Source organism: Molothrus aeneus, chromosome 3 (genome assembly GCF_037042795.1).
Source record: "Molothrus aeneus isolate 106 chromosome 3, BPBGC_Maene_1.0, whole genome shotgun sequence".
NCBI classification, from domain to species: domain Eukaryota; kingdom Metazoa; phylum Chordata; class Aves; order Passeriformes; family Icteridae; genus Molothrus; species Molothrus aeneus.
Window position 1 is genome coordinate 24,408,542 of NC_089648.1, and position 20,281 is coordinate 24,428,822.

Consider the following 20,281-nt stretch of genomic DNA (forward strand, 5'->3'; position numbering starts at 1 on the left):
CTAATCAACTCACAACCAAATGTCACCTCCATGTCAGATCTGCAGGGACATGGGGACTGTGCTGGCCAACAGACTGAGAGCCATATTCTTTCAGCATACTTTGCTGGCATTATCATATTGCTGAACTTCAGGAGACCATTTCAGTCTCATTCCACAAAACCAAAGATTTCATACTGTGCCATGAGCCCTTGGTCACACAAATATAATAGGCCTCTACCTTAACCTGCATAACAGAGCAGTACCACCTTTAATTTTCTCCAGGACATATGCTAGTCTTCATAAGAGAAAAAGTTATTTAGCATATTTACTTAGCTGCCAAGAACAAGCTTTCTTGTTTTCACATGAACGCATGTCCAAATGGGTAAAAAAAGATTTCATTTTTAAACCAAATTAAAGAGCATTATTAGAGCACTGTTATTAAATTTTCTACCAAAGTTTTTGTCCTTAAGACTTTTAATTAGTGTTTCAGTACTTGGTTGCTTTCACCATGTTCCAGATTGAGGGCACTTCCAGTAAGAAACTGCATCAAAAGGAAAGCTGAAGCCATATCAGTCAGTCAGAACAGAGGAAATGCAACAATTAAGGCTTTTCCTCCAATCTTAATTTTTCCTTCTTGTTTGTAGACATTGTAGTATTGTCTTTAATTACATGATCATATACTATTTTGCTGATGTCTCAATTCAATTGTTCAGTATTTCTTTTCATCATCCTTATTCTTTATGTACCTTATTTTTCAACCTGCCATTCAGACACTTCAATGAACACAAAAGTATTAATTTTTTTTTTTCTGAGAGTGTGTGGTAATGTTATCTTATCTGAGTGCCTCACAAACATCAGTTAAGTCTTTCTTCCCAATCCCTTTATGAGATTAGGTGTGATCTTCCCCATTTGACAAATGAAGAATTTACAGAAACACAGAAGTACAGAAGCATTAATGTTTTAAAAAAAATTTAAGCCCACTTTATGCCAATGTTGAGATATCTGTGATAAGTTGCTAGCACTAATTATGTTTAAAGCATTCAGATCACATTGAAAGCACATTTAAATTACAATTATGTTTTCTTTGTAAATCTGATCCCTGCCCCCTACACTTGCACCCACAAAACAATCATAGCATAATGCTAGCATGAAGATTTTTGCTGAAAAAAATGTTTAGAAATGACTCCTGACAGTACACACCCCTACATAAAATTCAGCAGAGGAAACTGTTGTTTGTAGTTGTGCTAGAAACTCCTATTACAGGCTTCAGTGCTCCCAGTTGACTGAGATGAGGTCATTTGTCTACCTTACTAGTACTCTGCTGATCTAAAGTACACAAAATGTAGCTCCCTACATGACAGCAATTGTGGCAAAATTCATAGCACTTCTAGGATAATTTTGTTAAATACAGAAATACACTACACCTCCTCTGCAGTGAAAAGTGTTTGTACATACATACATTTCCCAAATAAATACATGAAGTTTCTGGAGACTTTTAGTAATGAGAAAATTAGCTTAATATGTATTTATGTTTCTTTTTAGGAACTTGAACAATACAAAAGAAATGCCTCTAAATCCTGGAAAGAAATGGATTTTGACTCTGATGGATGAATCGCTCTGTCTTCAGTTTAACACCATTTACACAATTATTTTTGTAATTTTTACATTCCTTTAGCAATTTCATCTAATGCAGTTGAAAATATATAATATCAAACTATGAAGTTGGTATTTATCAAGCATCCCTATTGTTATTTTTATAAAAGGAGCTGTTTATTCACAGTCTAAATTAATTTATCTTGGCACTGGCAAAGAGTTTTAAAAAGTGGGGAGAAAGGAATTCTAGATTGCTCTCACATGGGTTTGTATATGAAGACTGGCATTAGTCAGTTCAACCTCATTTATATCACATTATTTGATTTACTTTTGAATACTTCTACACTATGCATATATTTAAATATAAACAAGTTTTCACACCCAAAATATGAGATTATGTAGTGTCTAGGCATCTTTTTGTAGTTCAAAACCAAAGCTTAAGAAATACTTGCATAATTGTTTGATATATTTGAATAAATTAAAAAAACCTAAAACTGGCAGAAGTGGAGTTAAAACGTTCTTTGACCTGAATTCAGAAGTGTGCATTCTCTGTGTCACAGAATAATACAGTTTAATACAGGATTTACTTCCTGCAATGTATAATGTCACACAGAGTTTACAAGATGGATGTTTCTGTCATATATTCAAATGCTAGGAAGTCAGTCTAATTAATTTGACAGATACTTGGTTAGTGCTGAGAGTATTATTGATTCACATTCAGCCTACAGCAGGAATGGGTTTTTGTCCATGTACACCTCTCTAGTGTGAGATGCACTGAGTGTTCTGAGAATCCACAGGACAATCCAGTTTAAAGCCAGAGGTGTCTCCTGAGAGTTCAGACTTGTCAGAGAGTGAATGTCGAACAGTCACATGGCAAACCAGATCAACCCTACATGCTCATAAAAATGGGAGAGACAGACTAATCTGGTATCCTTCCAGCTATTTAAAACTATTTGTTATTTTTAACATATTCCTTCACCAGATGTTTTTCTGATAACAACATTTATATCTCAGAATATTTTACATAAAGATACTAGAAAAATACACTTAAGTGGAAACACTGTATTACCTTGAGGATTGGATTTAAAATTCCTTGTTATGAACTGCCTCTTCTCGAAATCATCATATAAAACTAGCTATATAATTACAGAATTTTAAGATACAAATATACTTATGTCCTTGGAGAAATCTATCTCTCTGCAAAAACTAATTTCTTCACAGAACATGAAAATAAGATACAAAATTTAGGAATTCTGTGTCTGTTATGTTTTCAGTTTTGAAAGGCCCATGAGAAAAATTTCCAAAGATGAAAATAGCATTGCTTCTGACAAACAACTTTCATACTTTTTCCCTAGTTAAATTGACATTTTATTAAATAAAAGCAAAACATTATTAAACAAACATTTTTTTTCCTTGTAATTCATAAACTGCTTCCAAAACAAGATTAGAACTTGACAGTGAAAAGAAAGAATTGATATAAATAACCTGTCTTCACTGATTTACTATCAATTACAAGGCAAAACCAACTTGGGTAACTTTGATACTGCTTCAAGATCCTGTACTTATCAGTTGCATAGTGTGTATAAGATTAAAATGGAGTGAGTTCTTGATTCTGTCTTTACACATATCTGGTTTCTTTCCTCTCTACAGATTCCTCAAATGGTATCAAAACAAGACATAAGACTGAAAATACAATCCTAGAAATGAGATTTACTAGCAGTTGGACCCCTCTATTTACTAGTAGTGGTTAAAAAATAAAATAGTGGGGGAAAAATTAGAGCACCATTGCTACATTGTTAAAAACTGTCAGCAATAGCTGACTAAATTAAATCAGAAAGCCCTTTAAAACATGAAATACTGTTGATTATGGCTGATCTGGAAATCAACCAGAAGAGAGGGGTGGGGAATACCAATATCAGGAGTCATTCACACTCTTAAGAGAACACTGGTTTTCAAGGTGAAAACAAACATAAGAAGATGAATATGTCTATATGTGTAATCATTTACATTCTATCTAAAATCCAACAATATAAGCCTTGGACCATAATATATTAAAAAGTATACTATTAGAGACTGTTGGAATTGCTACTTTTTCATTGTCAGTCAGTAATTCTCTCTTAATTTGAAGCACAGAACTGCAATAATGACAAGTACTGGTATGAAAGCATAGAGTATGAGGAAATCAGCTGTGAACCTGGACAATGCCCCAGGATAGTTTTCTTCAATGAACCGGATGCCTTGAGAGAGAACACACGCAGCATTATTTGCAGTGGAACTGTTGGCTCCACCTGTCAAACGAAACAATAGTAGGTAAATCAGTAAAATTAAAACTCAGACTCCAGTCTCTAACTCATGCCTTAAATACACCTCTTTCTGACATCACTTCCATGAAGAACCATACCCACAGCGGTATTTCTCATCACCATGGAATAAAACCAGACAAGCCCTGTGTTTCTGCAGTTAATCCATGACATACTTTTTGAAGGCAAGAACAAATGGTCACTAGGAGCTCTCTCTTGTGTCCATGCCAAACAAAGATTTTTGGTTTTTCAGACACATTATCTAGAGTGGCATCAAGAAGCAAGTTGCCCCATGTGGTAGACTTACTGTGTTCATATATGTTGAGGGTTCCAAAATGCAAGAAATGGTGTCTGTCTGAAGGGCACATTAAAAATGACGTTTTTACTGGTACTGATAGAGTCATGGACTTGTTTTCTAACTGTTGTTGATCTTGTAATAAAGAGGTCCAGGAGAGATTAATAGATAAAAATATGTAGCCTTGGAGAGGAGCACAGACACGTGGCTACAATACCCCAAATATCTTAGGGTAGGTTCCAAGCTGTAAGTTTTACCCCACTAATGTCTATTAGCTACTAACCCTGCCACCCTGACTGATTCTCTTGTTTTGCAGGTTGTCTGGCTCACAACCAGCAAAGCACAACCTGACAGACCCAAGTAAATGGGTCTCAGTAAATACCATGGAAACACATTTGAACTGAAGCCTCTCTAGTATTAAGAGGAGATACCTGGTCAGCTGTTTGTTACCTCTCAATACTCCCTCCACTGATGTTTGATCTTAGATTGTGCAATTTTCTTGATGCTCTATTTGTGTAATATTGCACAAAAAAAAATAATTCCAGCCTGTAATAAACTTAGCTTCCAAAATTCCTCCAAAGAGGGGATAAGAGAATAGGTGAAAAAGAGGAAGATGTAAGAACTGGAAGAATGAGAAATGGTTGGAACAAAAGAATAAAATTCTGCTCTAGCTTGCTGATGTGGCATTATAGTCTCCACTAATTAGTAAGTTCTTTTAAGCAACTCAAAAGTTACCTTTATTTTATCAGGATACATGTACAAAGAAGGAAAATAAGCATCAACATCTCATTAAAACTATTTATAATGGACTTTTATTTGAACACTTACCACATGTGAAGTTTAAGCCATAAAATTCATTGACTACAAGGATTTCACTGCTGTATCTTTGAAATGTAATAAAACTAAGTAGTTTCAAAGGTGTTGGCATTTCTTCAATGGTCCTTAAAGAAACAGAGAAGTTAAGCTGGCTTTTGCTACATACTAAGTGACCCCATATTAAAACAAGCTCTCATTGTTTGTAACCTGTGACAAAAACAATTTTTGTCTTTACCTGTAGGGTTTTCAAACATGAAGTCCAATTTTAGGGCTAAATGATGAGACAACCATGAAGGCTGTCCCTGACTTTGGTACAGTGTCACAACATTCAGCCCTGATTTGTTTATGAACAGTCACAAAGAATTCTATGGTTGTTTGCTGTTCACATGGCAGTGATAAACTGAAAATGACAAGGCCCAATATAAACCTTACTTGCAAAAATGACTTGCTTTCGAAGTAAGAAACCACCATCCCTCCCTCCATCATCAAAATCAAGTAATACTGAATAGGAATTCACTGCCACAGGAATAACAAAGCAAAAATGAAGCAAAAATAAGGAGAAGAAACATTCAACAAGACAGGGCAATTTCAGCATCTAACGTACTTCAAGACTTATAATTCAACAACAACAAAAAAAAACCAGAAAAAAATGCAGCAGCCTAAGTCTCCATGCTATTTTTAATGTCCTTCATTGCTTATGAAGATCAATCAAAAAGATTCATAATATTAATGAGCAAAGTCTGTGCTGTAAAATGAGGTTAGAAACCACTGTAATGCTTTTAAGTTATCATTAAGGCATTAGACTACGGTAGCAGGAATAAATGTCTTTCACTATAAATACACATCTTCCTGAAATTAGGCAGGGACTAAATAATTAGACATTAACCTAGCTTTATATTGTAAATATGAGCTGAGATCTACTTTAAAGAGACAAAGCATCATCAAGTTTGTGAAGATTCAGATGGTTTTCTTGAGGACAACACCATGTATTGTTAGGCTTACTTCATTTTCATTGGGAGGGTCTCAGGTAAACATATCTTACTTGCTCAGCATCTTAGGAAAACTGCTTTTAACAATTACACATTTATTCTGGTATGTCCCTCAAAAACCCCAGTAATTTCAGTATTGACAAATACAAGGGGGAAACTGTTCAAAATTCACACAATTAAAACACAAACCCATCTATTTGCACAGTTATAGAGCAAGCAGATCATGATTTTCTTGCGTATTTACTACACTACTCAATAATTTTTATAGATTTCAGTCTGAACAGGTAGAAAAAGGGACTGAAAAGTTTACTGGCTAAACTGGATAATAATACTGGTAAGATACTTGAGAGCAACTGCTTTTAAAAACCAGCATTACCAGCCTTGAATGTCATAAGTTCCAGCAGTTACTAAAATATGTAGGAACAGGGATTTTTGGTAGGCTCCTTCAATGAGGACAGCATTTCACATCATCATGTTAGCATCAATAAAAGAATTCAGATGAGCTGATAGATATTAATTTTTCAGTTTTATCCTTAATGTATTTGCAAAAACTGGGGGAAATGTTCAATATCTTTGTGGATATCTAAAGATACTAAGTGTCTGGTTTTGTGTTTAGTACAAGGCCGAACAAGATTAGGTAGTTCTGCCTCTGAAGGAGCACAGCAGCTCTTGCTTTTCCATTGCTACCTGTGCATGACTGGATTTCTGCAAAAGCAAATTTCTAGAAACTCTTCCACATCAATGTTAACAGCAACACTGTAACAAAGTAAGATTTTTTCCTACCTTACTAGTCCCGTTCCCACTATCACACCAGCTGAATTAAGAAGCACAATGCCACTTTGGACTATATTTGGGTCTTGAACCATGCCAAGAATAACAAGTGTTATTAGTTCACCAATCATGTGAGACGCTAGCACAACAGCAAAGAAAATTCCGAATCTGGAAGCATCAGGATACAATCCTATAGTCCTGTACAAAGATGAGCAAAAGAACAGTTAAAAAACAATGTTTGGGTAATAAACTTGAAAAGTAGCTTTTACTTTTGTTTCTATTTGGGTTTTTTTGCAGTTATAGCTCATTAGGTGAAGAATTTATGCCTTAATCCTTAGTATATTGTTTGGAATCTTAACACAAAGGACATCCACTTACTATCATTATGTAAGTGCAGATACATGAGGTTTTCTCCATCTAGATTGAAGAGGGTTATGCAAAGATATAATTCTTGTAGAAACCCAGGTTTTTCCAAGACAATCACCATGGCTTTTCTATTCCTTAAACTAACCTGCTGCTTTAAGTAAAGTCTTTGCAGTGGGAATCATTCATGTAAGTCACATATTTAAAGAACATCCTTATGCAGGTAATTAACAGATGGGATTTTGCACTTCTGATAATGTGCAAGCAAACATAAGCATGGATATATTCAATTAAATGAAAAACTAATTGAATTCACCACCCATGTAATTCATACCAATGCAATTTCCCCCATACTCCTGAATTCTTTAATGCAACATGCTGTTCTCAGTTTTCTCCTAGTTAACCCAAGGGAAAGAGTCCTCTCAATCTACACTCAAGATTAAAAAGTTAAGAAAAGCCTGAAATTGCTTGACAAAGTTAATTCAGCCTTATAGTGTATGTGACAGATGACAAAACCCTTTATTACACTGTGACACATTACTCTTTTTCCAAAATACCTCATACTAAAATTGCCTCACACTAGGTGCACGCTGCATGCTTTGCTTAGCTCACAAGCAGCAATTTGATATTTAATTTTCTTTTTTTGTTGCTCAGTGCAAGACCCTATGGGGTTTTTTTTAAATCCACTATGTTCAAATATGGTCTTAAAACAGAAGTATCAATTTTCTTATAGGCTTTCCTGTAGTGTTTCTTGTAACACCAGAATATTTTATAAATAGATGGATGAACATTGATCCTTCCAGTATTAAACACTCAGTGAGGTAGCAGGTATTTAACAACTTTTAAGTACAGATTGGTGCAGAAGAAACAGTTTTCCAAAGTCCTACCAGAAAACTATCACCTCTGAGCTGCTCTACTTTACACAGAGATATGGAGACATAGGCTAGTTAATCTGGGGTTTGAATAGAACAGAAGAAAGAAAGAAACAGCCCAAAGAGAGAATATTACAGCAAGAGAATAACAACATGATGTGAACTGTTAGAAGATTTCCCAGAGGTATCTTCCGCTAGGAAAATCTGCACAGACAGGGCCTTCACTTGGTTGCAAAAGAGGCTCTCTTTGAACTTGGCCAAACCTTCCTTGTGTCTGATCAGGTCAGAGTTTGGGTCTGCCTGACCCAACTGGCTGCCTCCACAAACACAAACTCTACAAGAAATGGCTTGTAAGAGCACATGCCAGAGGCTGTCAAAGCCTCTCAAAAAGTTAGTTCGTTCCATAAAGTTCAATCCTGTGTAACAACTGCCAAAATTTCATCCAGAAACTACTTGCCCTCAGAGGTCTAAGAGCATTGTGAAATCACTTTGACACATCCCTGATGGCTTCCAAACAACTGCAATATTGGAAAGATAATACCTGTAAATATTATCCATTAACTGGAGCCTCACTATTTATTGTTGGTTGTGTTTGAGCCAACCAAAACATAGGGGCAAAGTCTCTGCCCATGTCGATTCCCTGTTTATTATGGAGTTGAGAGAGTCATGGAGCCTGGAGAGCTGCTTGCCAAATGGCTCTTTTCTTGGCATCAGTGACAAACAGCACAGCATTTAGTGGAAGGAACAGTCATTTCTGCCTGTCTGTCTGTCCGTGAAAAAAAGGCTTCTCAGGGAGCCCTGCTAGCACTGACAGCTTGCAGAAATAAAAGCACAGGTAGATAAGGGGATAAACGTGGCTACTTTTCATATCCACACCAAACTACAAAACAACTTGCCCATGCATCCAAGTCCTCACACCTGGAAGAGCACAAATCTTCCTCTCAGGGATGCTCTCTTTTCATTGAGATTTCAAATTGAAAGAATTAAGTAAATGCTGAGCATGGCCCCTCATTGTCTACTATAGAGTACAGAAGGAAGAAGGGAATAGTCATCCTTTTTTTCTGTTTTTCCAGATGGGGGAAAATTGATACAAAATTCCCTGTGCAGAAATTCTGCTTCAGAAGTCCAAGCAATTTTGTGCAGTTCTACTTCATCCATTTTCCATCCATCTGACTGGAAATCAAGAGCACTAACATGCACAACTACAGCAGAATGGCTTCTTCTGCACTTTAGCTCTTTTATGAGGGTGTATCCACTTATCACTTTTGAACACCTCATCAGAAAACATGCATCCACAATACAAACCAAGCCTGCTCATCGCTTGTACACATTTTACTACAGATTGCCAAATGATTGCAACCGTCCCAGGAAAACTAAAATTAACTCTGGTGCACTAGACATCTCTCAACATTAGAAAAGAAAAGGATTGAAGGACAGAAATTTGTCCTTTTCTCTGGAGGGTATAAGAAAGGGATCCAGATTTTATCACTTCCATATGCTGTAGCTAAACCCCATTGTCCCAGGAAATAAAAGTTTTGTTACTGTCATGTGCCTAGAGCTGACATCCTGAGTTTGGGGTTTTTTTGTTTAGTTCGGGTTTTTTTGGGGTTTTTTTGATTGTTTGGTGGTTTTCTTTTTTGTTTTGTTTTGGTTTTTTTTGTTGTTTGGTTCTTGTTTTGTTTGTTTGTTTGTTTTTATTTCCTGTCTTTCTAAATGCAATGTAAAATGACACTTCCTGCTTTCAATATGACAAAAGTATGATAACTCTCCCAGGTCCATTAAAACTTTCCAAATTACCTAAAGAATTGGTAATTTACTTACTGGGTGTGTGTTTTCAGCTCTGCCTGAAAGAGAAGGGCTAAGTTTGTGTTATCTTTCCTTATGCTTTCCGTGTAATCATTTTGAGAGACAACAGCAGGAAGCCATGCCAGGAGGCCTTTTGCTGACATGGTAACTGACACTGGTAACAAAAACAAAAAGACAACCCAACAGATGGTCCAAATGCTTACCAGTAAATGAAGGTGCTGAAAATGGCCACACTGATGACACTGAAGGGCAGGATATGGACTATATAGGCCACAAGCATTTGCCATTTCTTATACAGGCCATCTTTACTTTCTTGGTCACTGATAGCACGTAGAGGTGGGACTGAATTAAATATATAAGGAATGAAGTAAATTACCATTAAACAGAAAGAGCAAGACTTGTTATTAGCAGAAATGATCTGAAGCACAGAGACAACTTTGAGAATATATCACAAACATTCTGCCTAAACCACTCTGATCCCGTTTCCCCTCACTGTAAATGCAAAGCATTTTTGCATGTTTGCAGATTGCAAATATTGGTAGGCTTAATGAAAGAGGCCTAACTTATCAATATGCAGGACAGCCTTCTCTTTTTGCATATACAAATTAGGGACAAGAGAAAACCTCTGTCACTGGGCAATTTATTGAGGTGCTCTGATTTCAAGCTGATGACAGCAGTGTATGTTCTCTGCATGAACAGTTTTTAGGGTTGCAAATAGAAACTATTATTGCTTTCAGTATGGCACCTGTAAGAGGAAAAATCCTTTTAAAAAATGTAATCACATAATACTCATAAATTCAATTATGCTTAATTGCTGTCAAAGCTGGTTTGTATATCCATCTTTCCCATGTGTCTGGTTTTGAGCTCACTTAGCTATCAGCTAGACCTAGACTTTGTCTTGCCTATAAAATGCTACACACAGGGAAATCTTTTGCACAGTTTAGAATAAAGCTTTCATAGACAGGCCAGCTATAAAAAAGAAAGGCAGGGATCAGGGCATATTCCCTTAAATTCCATTGAATTTTGTGCTTCTGTATCAACTCTGACATTACCTAGACCAGTGAAGATCCTTTAAATTACTATCTTCAATAAAGACTTTTTCTTATTTAAGGCAGAGTGGCAGCTGCACCTGCTGCTGCACGTAGGACAGGACAGACAGACACTCACACAGGGCCACAGCATTGAGCATCCCTGTGTAGGGGGGGGCACTCACGCACTGGTAGACAAGCCCCACACGGTCCTGCACGGCTCCCTGGGCCAGGTCATTCCTTAGCCTAAGAAGGAAAAAGGCTACAAACAAGCCAAACAGCAGGTTCTGCAGGAGACGCATGATGATGCCTATCTTATCTCTGGAGAGATTTCTTGTTGTTCTCCTGATAATGAAACAAAACAACAATAAAAGGCTTGTTAGCTACAGCTGAACACATGTTGGTAGGGTGTTAAGCTTGGAATAAATCTTAGACACACGGTGCCCACCAAGAGCTAATATATCGAAAAAGACAAGGGACAAGTACAGTGGGAGATCAAATAACCAAGGAAGTGCATTTATACATGGAGGGGAAACCTGAAAGATTAGTGGAGAAGGAAAAAAATAATTGCTTTAAAAAGGGGGGCAGAGGAAGTCTTACCGTAAAAGAATCAGTATTTGGTCAAAGCCACTGGGTGAGTCTTTGTTTTTGAATGGTATTGGTAGCAGCTCCTTCATATACTTTGTTTTTTCAATGGCTGCCAGTACTTTGCTAAAGATCTCTGAGTTTCTATAGGCTGATACAAATTCCTGAACCCTACTGTAGGTTTCAAGTTCATGTTCCTTGCTTCGGGTGTCCACAGATGTCAGATCCACTGTAAAATGACAAAGCTTTTACTCTATATACACATCACTTTCCCTTCATTCCTTTTTCCCTGTGCAACTAACTTCATCTTGTCTCCATTCTAAAATATGCAAAGATGAAAAGGTCAATTTAAAGTATTCAAGGCTTCTTTCTCCCTTCTGTTAGATGCAGCAGGAATTAATTAACTGTGCAGCCACAAGAAATCCGTGTTTTGTGACCTCTGTAGGACCCTGCAGTTCAGGTCCTTGATCTGGAAATGCAAGGCCCAAGCACTGTGCTGGTCAGACCTTCAGCACTCTCCTTGCACAGTACAGAGCTGTCAAGAGCAAGACAAAGCACCAGAGGATGAACATTTATGAAGATGAAGAAATTACTTATGTGGTCATATATTTCTCAGGTTTTCAGACAAATGCTCAGACGTGGCTCCACGGCTCCCCCTTGTCCTCTGCCCACTTCTCCATAATTATGGAGCTTTATTTTTTGCTTAGTATGAGCTCACACTGTAGAGACACTTCTCTTCTCTCCTTGAGCTGCTAATGCATTATTGCACTGGGTTTCACCTACCCTTTGCAGACATAATTTTAATGTGAAGTCAGAGGATGTTCAGCTGGCCAAATTCCCCTAGCAGGCTCAGCCCAAGCTGAAGGAAGTAATACTGACTACTGTGGAACTCAGGAAAGGTAACTATTTCACAGAGTTAATGTTCCTTTCTAATAAGCCCACCTAAACATACTCCTGGCACCAGCAATTCTTTTGCTGGCAGATAGGAAATTTGTGTGTTCCATTTTTACAAGTCACACAGATTCAGTAATAGTGCTAAAACACCTTAGAAATTTCCCTTTTCCCTAACAGCAATGAATTAGCCAAGGTTTTGAAAACTGGATTGTTGTTCTCAGCAATATTTGTTCTCACCCAATTTTATATTACTCTTCTACATCTGGTAAGATGTCTTCATCAGTTATTTATTCCTAAGGTTTCTCTCATCCTTAGATTTCAGTTTTGCAATGTTCTGTTCAACTTCAAAATGCAAATTCAACAAAAGGAGGCCTTGTCCAAGATTCTTAAGTTTCCTCAAAATCTGAATTAGACTTATGAATAGTTTCCTGGTGTTCTAAAAGCTGGAATTCAGCAGAATTGTCTTTAATGGTAAACACATCCAAAATGAAGCCTTCACTTTTACAAATGTGAACAACTGAAATGCAGAATCACTTTTTGAAATTTGGCCAATGTGACTTGCTGGAAGTCACACAGGAAATAAATGGCAACTGGGTGTGCTTTAAAAGAATTTTAACACTGACTACTAACTAGACCAACTAGCTTAATGCCTACCATGCATTAGTACTTTTTACAAACGTGTGACAGTTCAGCAATATAATCCACACTCAATACATAGGATATATTTTCCTCTGTTGCTGGTGTAAATGATATCAGAATCTGTCCCTTCATTCACATCAAATCACACAAAAAATATAAACTACCAATTTTCAAAAGACTAAATATTCTGATGATTCTTTGCTCTAATCTATATTTTTTTCCTTTCTTGTCACATTCAAAGGTTGACATTTGAAGAATGCAGTACTTCTTTACCAAGCTTTTTAAAAAGTGGGTCTAAATCTCAAATCATCTATGCTTTTCAAGACTATTCAAATTCATGAAGGCAAAATTATCCTCACTGTCATACCAGTATTTTCAGCTTTATCCCATTTCAGCTTCATGTCAACAACCATCCTCTCTTCTCACTGAGTTTAGAATGCCATGTAGACAATAGGAAAACACTGCCTGCTCTGAATGCAGCTTTTTGAATTGGCCAAATTTTCTGGTTAGTGCTCAGCCAGTACTGCCAGAAATTACCCTACATTTACATTGGATGTAAATAGAGTCAGGTACATGTTTGCATATCTGTACTTGTACAAATACATCCATATTCTCTTCAAACCTGTGCCTGTATGGACAAGGGACATGGATGTCCTGCAGCAAAACCAACTCTCATTTCCAAAGTCTCCTGCTGACCCATTTTTTTTCATCCTGAATTGGTAAAACAGTACTCTCCAGCTTATGCCAACAGCTATCATCACCTTGCTATCATCATCTCCTGAAGCACCCATTCTGTTCCAGTTGTCTACCCTGGTATTAGCAACTCCCCAAATTTTCAGAAACCTCAAACTTAGAATTCCTGGAAATTGACGCCTCAAGTCATCCCATATTTATTCTACATCCTTCCCTCCACACAACTCTTTTAAGTTGCTTGTCATTACAGAGTCTGGAGGACCATGGGATTTTCCACAGCTTTGGAGTCAAATTAATTTTCCAACAGCCAGTGCACAGCCATAGCGAAATGCCATCAGGAATCTACAGATTTCATGAGGTTGAGATTGTTTTTTTAGTGGCAGTTTACTCCTTTACTGCAAATATTTGATGGAGTCATTAGGAATGACATGGGGCCAGCCCCCTCTTGGAGCTGAAAACAATTAAAAAGTTGGAGCAGAAAACAAATACATTTCTATCTCTGGAAAAACTTCAACTTGGGGAAAAAAAACAAACTGTTTTACCAAAACAACTTAGACAAACTTACCATAGAAATCAAAAGGATTTGATTGTTCAGGACAAGAATAGCCACAGTCACTAAAAAATGAGATCATTTCCATAGGGTTCCCACAGAAAACCATTTCTCCAAAGCTCATGATGGCTATTTTATCAAATAACTGTTGGGGGAAAATTAATATATTAGCAGTATCTACTAAGAATCACAGAATATGCTGACTTAGAAGGAATCCATCAGGATCATCTCGAGTCCAACTCCTGGCCCTGCATAAGACACCCAAGAATTACACCATGAGCCTGAGAGCATTGTCCAAAAGCTTCTTGAACTCTGTCAGACTTGGTGTTGTGGCCACTTCCCTGGGGAGCCAGTTCCCAACCACCCTCTGAGTAAAATCTTTTTCTAAGATCCAACCTAAACCTCCCCTGTCACTCTTCAGGCCATTCCCTCAGGTCCTGTCACCAGTCACCACAGTGATCAGATCAGGAGTGCATTCATTCTTGAGCACAGCTACTGTCTTGGTAATAGAAAGGCTTTGATGGGAAAAATAGTTTTGACATATTCAAACTTCCTTACTGTATTTCTCCCAAAAGACATTTGTCCTTTCTTTCACTCTTCTCATTGGTGGTTATGCAAAATGACACATCTTTAACCTCTAGTGGTTCTCCAAACTGTCAATGACAACAGCATACAGAGGTAATCCACAAAAAAAGATGTGGCTTTCTGACTTCACTCCTAATGCACCTTCACTTACTGCCTGACCCCTTTGGTGCTTCATACCCCAGTCTGTAAAACCCCCCAAATTGTCGCCAAGATTATCCTGAAGTGCTTAAGGACTCTAACAGCACTGCTCTCAAGTGAATGTCTGCCAGGACAAGGTTCCCACCAGCTATGATCAATCCATGTTCTCAAGACACCAGGGCTGCTTTCAGTCCAGAAAAACACTGTTGCTCCCCTCTGGCTCCACAACCATTTACACTCCATTCAGTCAGCCAGGGAAGAGGAGTTTTGCATTCATGTGGGAGGTGGTGGATAAGAGCAAAGTGAGAAACAGTAGTGGGAGAGAGAAATCCTCTCCTCAGCACAAACCCTGCAAGGCAGGACTGCCCAACCATACAACCAAGGTGTATCCACATGCCTTGTCACGACTTCTCCCAGTGGTTTTGGTTTGGGCAGTTGCATAACACAAGTGTTAGGCACACAGTCAGACTCCAGACTATTTTCACAAGGCAACGTGTGCTAAGTGCCATGTGACTGGGACAAGGCCAGAGTTGCACAGTTCAAGAGAAGCCTCTAATTAAGCAAAGGAAAGGAAAAGAGGCAGCTATACTGGATCTTGTACTTCCATCCAGAAAAGAACCTACGTACTAAAAGGTCAGGTGGAAAAGCCAGTAGTGAGGAGGTATCATCTACCTTGAAAAGTTCTGAGCGAGGCTGATGGATTGTAAGGATCACAATCCTGTCTCTGTGTGCAAGCTCTGAGAGAAGCAAGACAAGCTGGTTTGCAGTCAGGCAGTCCAGCCCTGTCGTTGGTTCATCAAGTAGCATGACCTCTGCCAAACAATAAGGAATAGCTTTAAAATTCAGGTAAATGAGGAGCAAATGGCATAGCTTCTGCCCTTAAAGCTAATTTGGCAAACAACATAGAAATCACTTTGCAGGTGAAGTTCCACACAGAAAGCAGGGTATACACAGATATTGCCATGACAGGATTTTTCAGTTTTATTTAGTTTCAGTGGTTCTGTTTCAATGACTAGGAATAAGGACATTAAAAAATACTTCAGAGCATAATATTTCTTCTAAATTCATGTGAAATCTGAAAATTACCAAAATAGTTTTGATGGATACATCTGCTTTCAAGAACAATAATGATAAATTTCAGCATTTACAAAATTGTAAACATAAGCGACAAAATTAGCTAGGAGTTATATATTCTGAATTAAATTTATATATACACATAGAATTTGTTATGAACAAACCAATAATTGTTAAAATACAGCAGATGCAATTCTATAGATTGAAGCAGATGTTACTGCCTTTTCTTCATTATTTTACTGCTCATGAAAGGGGAAAACTTATCACCAAATCTATTATTTTTATAGAGATGACACATAGCACAGAAGAGGGCAGTCCAGCCTTGATCAGGGTAAGAGGAGAGGAGAGTTTTCACTCCAGGTTCATCTACACAGAATTATTATAGTGTTTACTGTAGAGTTTAGTGAGCTCCTGAGCAGCAACCACACCCCAGGAGTCACCAGTAGCAGGCATGTACCTCGTGCTATTTAAGCTCCTTCCTGCCTAATATGCAGTTGTAGCACATCCACATGGCTACAAGGACTCCAGCATCCAATAAATATGTGCTGTACATTCACTCCATGAGATTCTAGCACCTTCAAGAAACTCTCTCAAAGCTGACAACATTTTTCCCATGGATAATCCTTCCATAGTTAGTCGGCTTTGATTTCCTTTCACTGGAATTTTTTTGGCACTGGAATATACATGGCACTCACACATATACAGATCAAGGGCAGCTACTCCACTACAGGGCTCAGTACTTGCATATGTATGGCTCTAATGTACTTAAAAATGATAAATTAATGGGCCACAGCCAACATTTGGGAATAGTGAGCCCAGAAAGACTTAAAATGGATAAATCCAAGATTTATGGATAAAATAGATAAATCCCTAAGATTTTTAATTTGTCTGCTTTCCAAGATCAACTAACAAATCAATAGCTGACCTCAGTTACTGCTTATTCTTTCCTGTCATCACCAGACTGGCTTCTGCTAAATTAAAGAATGCAAATGCTTTTGTATTTTAAAGTGGTTTACAGAGGCCTGTGGTAGGAGCACAGTGACACAGCCTTGCTTTATTTTGAAAATCCATGCAGTGGTACTTACTGGGATCTTGTAAAAGCTGGGCTGCAACTGATACCCGACGCCTCTCTCCCCCAGAAATTCCTACGACATTCCGGCTTCCAATTATTTTGTCAGCAATGTGGCTGAGACTCAGCTCAGTCATAACTGCATCTACCTAAAAAATAATTGCAATTTCAAAACACTAAGAGATAATCCACAAAGGATACCTGTGTGCAATGGCAAAAAAAACCAGAAAAAAAGGATCTAAATTTAAGTTACAGCTTTACCAATATCCTGCATGCATCCGTTCTAGTTGGACAGTATCGGGCCTAATTTCTATTTGATTATTTTTAATACATTATTTAAATTATTATTTTTTAAAATTTTATTTCAATGTATTCTGAAATGAGTCAATTTTAGCCTCACTTGACATTAAGAGATTAAGAGTTCAGAGGTGACTACAAGTTAAGGTGTGGAACATAATGTGCTCTGGCTTCCAAAATCAGGGAGCAGGAAGCACATCAATTCTGGGAAAGTATAAAGTACTGAGTGGGAGACTGGGGAAGAGAGAAGACAGAAAGCAAGACCCTCTGATCAGGAATATCCAGTTTTACTTTAAATAGAATTCAAAAAGAGTCCTTTAAGTAAATCCAAAACACACTGATTTCATCAAGAAAGTAGCTTGTAGGAGGCTTAGCAGACCAGTGCTTTTTTGAGCTGTTGTGGTTAGTGAGAGATATCCTACAGGAGACAGAGTGGTGCCAAAATCAGTTGTGCTGTCCGTGAGACTTGCCAGCACACATGGGCCCAAATACCCCAGAGAGCTAAGGCTCCCCCTGGGGACAGGGAACTGACCTCAATAGCAGGACCAGCATCTCCTGCAGGGGTAACCGCTTCAGCTTGGGGTGGGAGTTTTGTCCCAGTATAACGGGGATTTCCTGGGGCACCAGCACAAGCCCCTTGGAGAGGTGGGACCACCAGAGAGCTTGTGTTCTACCCCTCAGCAGGGAGATTTCTCCCCATTTGCAGAATGAGGATTACAAAACCTCATAAAGGTAAAACACAGCCATGGATTGAAAGTGCTGCTGGTAAAAACATTCCATGACATCCTGCATGACTTTTTGGTGGAAGACTGTAAAATACAAACCTTCTTCTTGATGGAGCTGTTGGAACATTTCTTTAGAGTTAGTAAAGCTGTGTAGGTCAAAGACTCCTGTACAGTGAGAAAGGTTAACAAAGTGTCATTCTGAAAAAAAAGTGAAGAGGAAGAAGGAGTTAGTCTCGTAGTAATTAAAATTTTGTCCCTCTTCATGCAAGCCTAATCATTCACACAGCTTATTAACTGGTTTGTCCCAAATTTCCTAGTAAAATCACATTCACATTACACTACTCCATTACACTAGCAACTTTTTTTTACACAAAAGGAAGCACAGTAGACAATAAACAAATGTAGAAATCAACCTGTGGCACGTAAGAGAAGCAATCTCTGAACTGTTCCCTCTTCAGCTGACGTCCATTCACATACACTTCACCAAAGAAGTTGTCTTTATGTCCCAGTCTGCCTGATATTGCATCCAGAAGTGTTGTTTTCCCAGATCCTTTCAGACAAAAGAAATTAATCATGTGCTGAGATGAATTTTATGACTCCAAGAGTCGTAGCCTGACTTGGACACATCCAAAAAGTACAAAGTTGGATTTTTTCCTCAATAACTTTAAAATAATAGGGCCTGAAAATGCAGCTAATTAAGGGAAGCTAAATGGGAAAATTAGATTGCAAATTAGCATTTAAATCATAAAAAATTCACACTTTGCAGTGAAACATTTGAGTTTTGAAGTAACCTTGTCTGTTATTGAAGTTATAATTGTTAGTTAGATGACAGAAGACTGAACTCTGAAAACCAAGCACCATTTTTACAAAGCAGAAGTTAAAATCAGCCACAATTTCTTTATTTAAAACACAGACCTCAGTCACATTCATGTCACTATGGAAGTCACCAGTATTAACTGTGGTCTTTTGTTTAAAGAACTGGAACAGCTTACCAGAATTTCCTAAAATCCCCATAATCTGGCCACTTTCTATGTGAAATGAGACATCCTTAAGTATTTGCCGGGTCCATTTTTTACAATATAAAGAAAAATTCCACCACGGGCCAACACGCTCTCTTGGAAAACAAAGAACAATAAAACAGAGAGAGAGAATACGTAAAAATTTTGCATAAAGCAAGTGAATGGTTCATAGCTACTTGCATGTGGGATGGGAACTGCAAGGACTTTAAAATATGGGAAAATAAAAATTAAAGTATTTTCCCCCTTGCCCTTTCCCCTCCTAAGGCTTCAACTTTGGCATTACCTGGAAGATAAAACGAGATCTGAGCACGTTTTTTAGAATGATTGCTAAGAAGCTTTTGGACTACAACCAAAAGGGCAACCATGAACTGTGGCTTTATTTGCTGATGATGTTTGCCAGCCGTTAATCCACCCGTCCCTTTCCTTAGGGCCTCGTGTTATCCCTCTGGCAAGAAAGGCAGTGGGAAAGGGCACTTTTGGAAATCTCTAAAGCACGTCCTTCAGGGAGGCGTGAAAGGGATGCGGTGGGGCTCGGGAGGGCTCAGCCCTGAGGCGGCGGGCCCTGAGGCGCCATGAGGGGAACCCGGCAGTATGAGAGGGCCCGGCACCATGAGGGGGGCCCGGCACCACGAGGGGGACCCGGCACCATGAGGGGGGCCCGGCACCATGAGGGGAACCCGGCAGTATGAGAGGGCCCGGCACCATGAGGGGGCCTGGCACCACGAGGGGGGCCCGGCACCACGAGGGGGGCCCCGGCACCATGGCTCCTGCCGGGCTGGGCGGCGGCCAAACCCACGGCCCACAGGGCCAGCCCCGCTCCCTCAGCCCCTGGCCGGAGCAGGGACCCTCCACACCGCTCTCCCAGCCCTACCTGATGGTGTAGGAGACACCCTGGACGCTGATGCTGTTGGGGAGTTGCCCCGCAGCCATGACTTTGCCTGCGTGCCCGATGCTGCCGCTCTTCTGCAGGGTGGGAGACGCTCTGCCCGACATCCTCGGGTGCCGGGGCTCCGCAGTCTCCCTGCGTCCCTCACGCTGCTGGCCCGGTGCCTGCCACCGCCACCGCCACTGTCACTGCCGCCACCACCACCATGCCTCCCCCGGCACCGCGCAGGGGCAGCTCCCGCCGTCCGGGGTCAGCAGGTCGGTGCCCCCGGCGCCTGCCACCTCAAAGAAAACAGAGGGGCTGCCTGTTCTTTCT

General features: G+C 39.1%; 2 protein-coding genes across 3 annotated transcripts in view; one reads left to right on the forward strand and one right to left on the reverse strand.

Annotated features, from left to right (window-relative positions):
* Positions 1 to 3,182, forward strand: part of DYNC2LI1 (dynein cytoplasmic 2 light intermediate chain 1) — an 18,505-nt gene extending 15,323 nt beyond the window's left edge. For both annotated transcript variants that reach the window (XM_066546500.1, XM_066546499.1), the window contains exon 13: positions 1,522 to 3,182. In XM_066546500.1, the coding sequence (XP_066402597.1) occupies positions 1,522 to 1,590 (69 nt within the window). In that variant the 3' untranslated portion in view covers positions 1,591 to 3,182. The remainder of the gene's footprint in view (positions 1 to 1,521) is intronic.
* Positions 3,066 to 20,073, reverse strand: ABCG5 (ATP binding cassette subfamily G member 5). The gene is made up of 13 exons (XM_066546498.1): positions 19,952 to 20,073; positions 19,054 to 19,175; positions 18,475 to 18,611; positions 18,161 to 18,259; positions 17,056 to 17,188; positions 15,569 to 15,708; positions 14,189 to 14,318; positions 11,413 to 11,626; positions 10,952 to 11,157; positions 9,988 to 10,126; positions 6,756 to 6,941; positions 4,990 to 5,108; positions 3,066 to 3,854 (listed from the first exon to the last, which is right to left on the reverse strand). The coding sequence occupies exons 1-13, from the start codon at positions 20,071 to 20,073 to the stop codon at positions 3,676 to 3,678; spliced, it is 1,926 nt and encodes a 641-aa protein (XP_066402595.1). The 3' UTR covers positions 3,066 to 3,675.
* Between the last annotated feature and the right edge of the window lie 208 nt (positions 20,074 to 20,281).

Excerpts from the sequence above, each read along its gene's own strand:
- ABCG5 (XM_066546498.1), bottom strand. The coding sequence starts at position 20,073 with ATGTCGGGCAGAGCGTCTCCCACCCTGCAGAAGAGCGGCAGCATCGGG. Across the intron at positions 18,260-18,474 it reads GCTTCTCTTACGTGCCACAG|AATGACACTTTGTTAACCTT; the intron begins GTTGATTTCTAC and ends CTTTTTTTTCAG. Across the intron at positions 6,942-9,987 it reads TTCAGCACCTTCATTTACTG|GACTATAGGATTGTATCCTG; the intron begins GTAAGCATTTGG and ends ATCTTTGTACAG.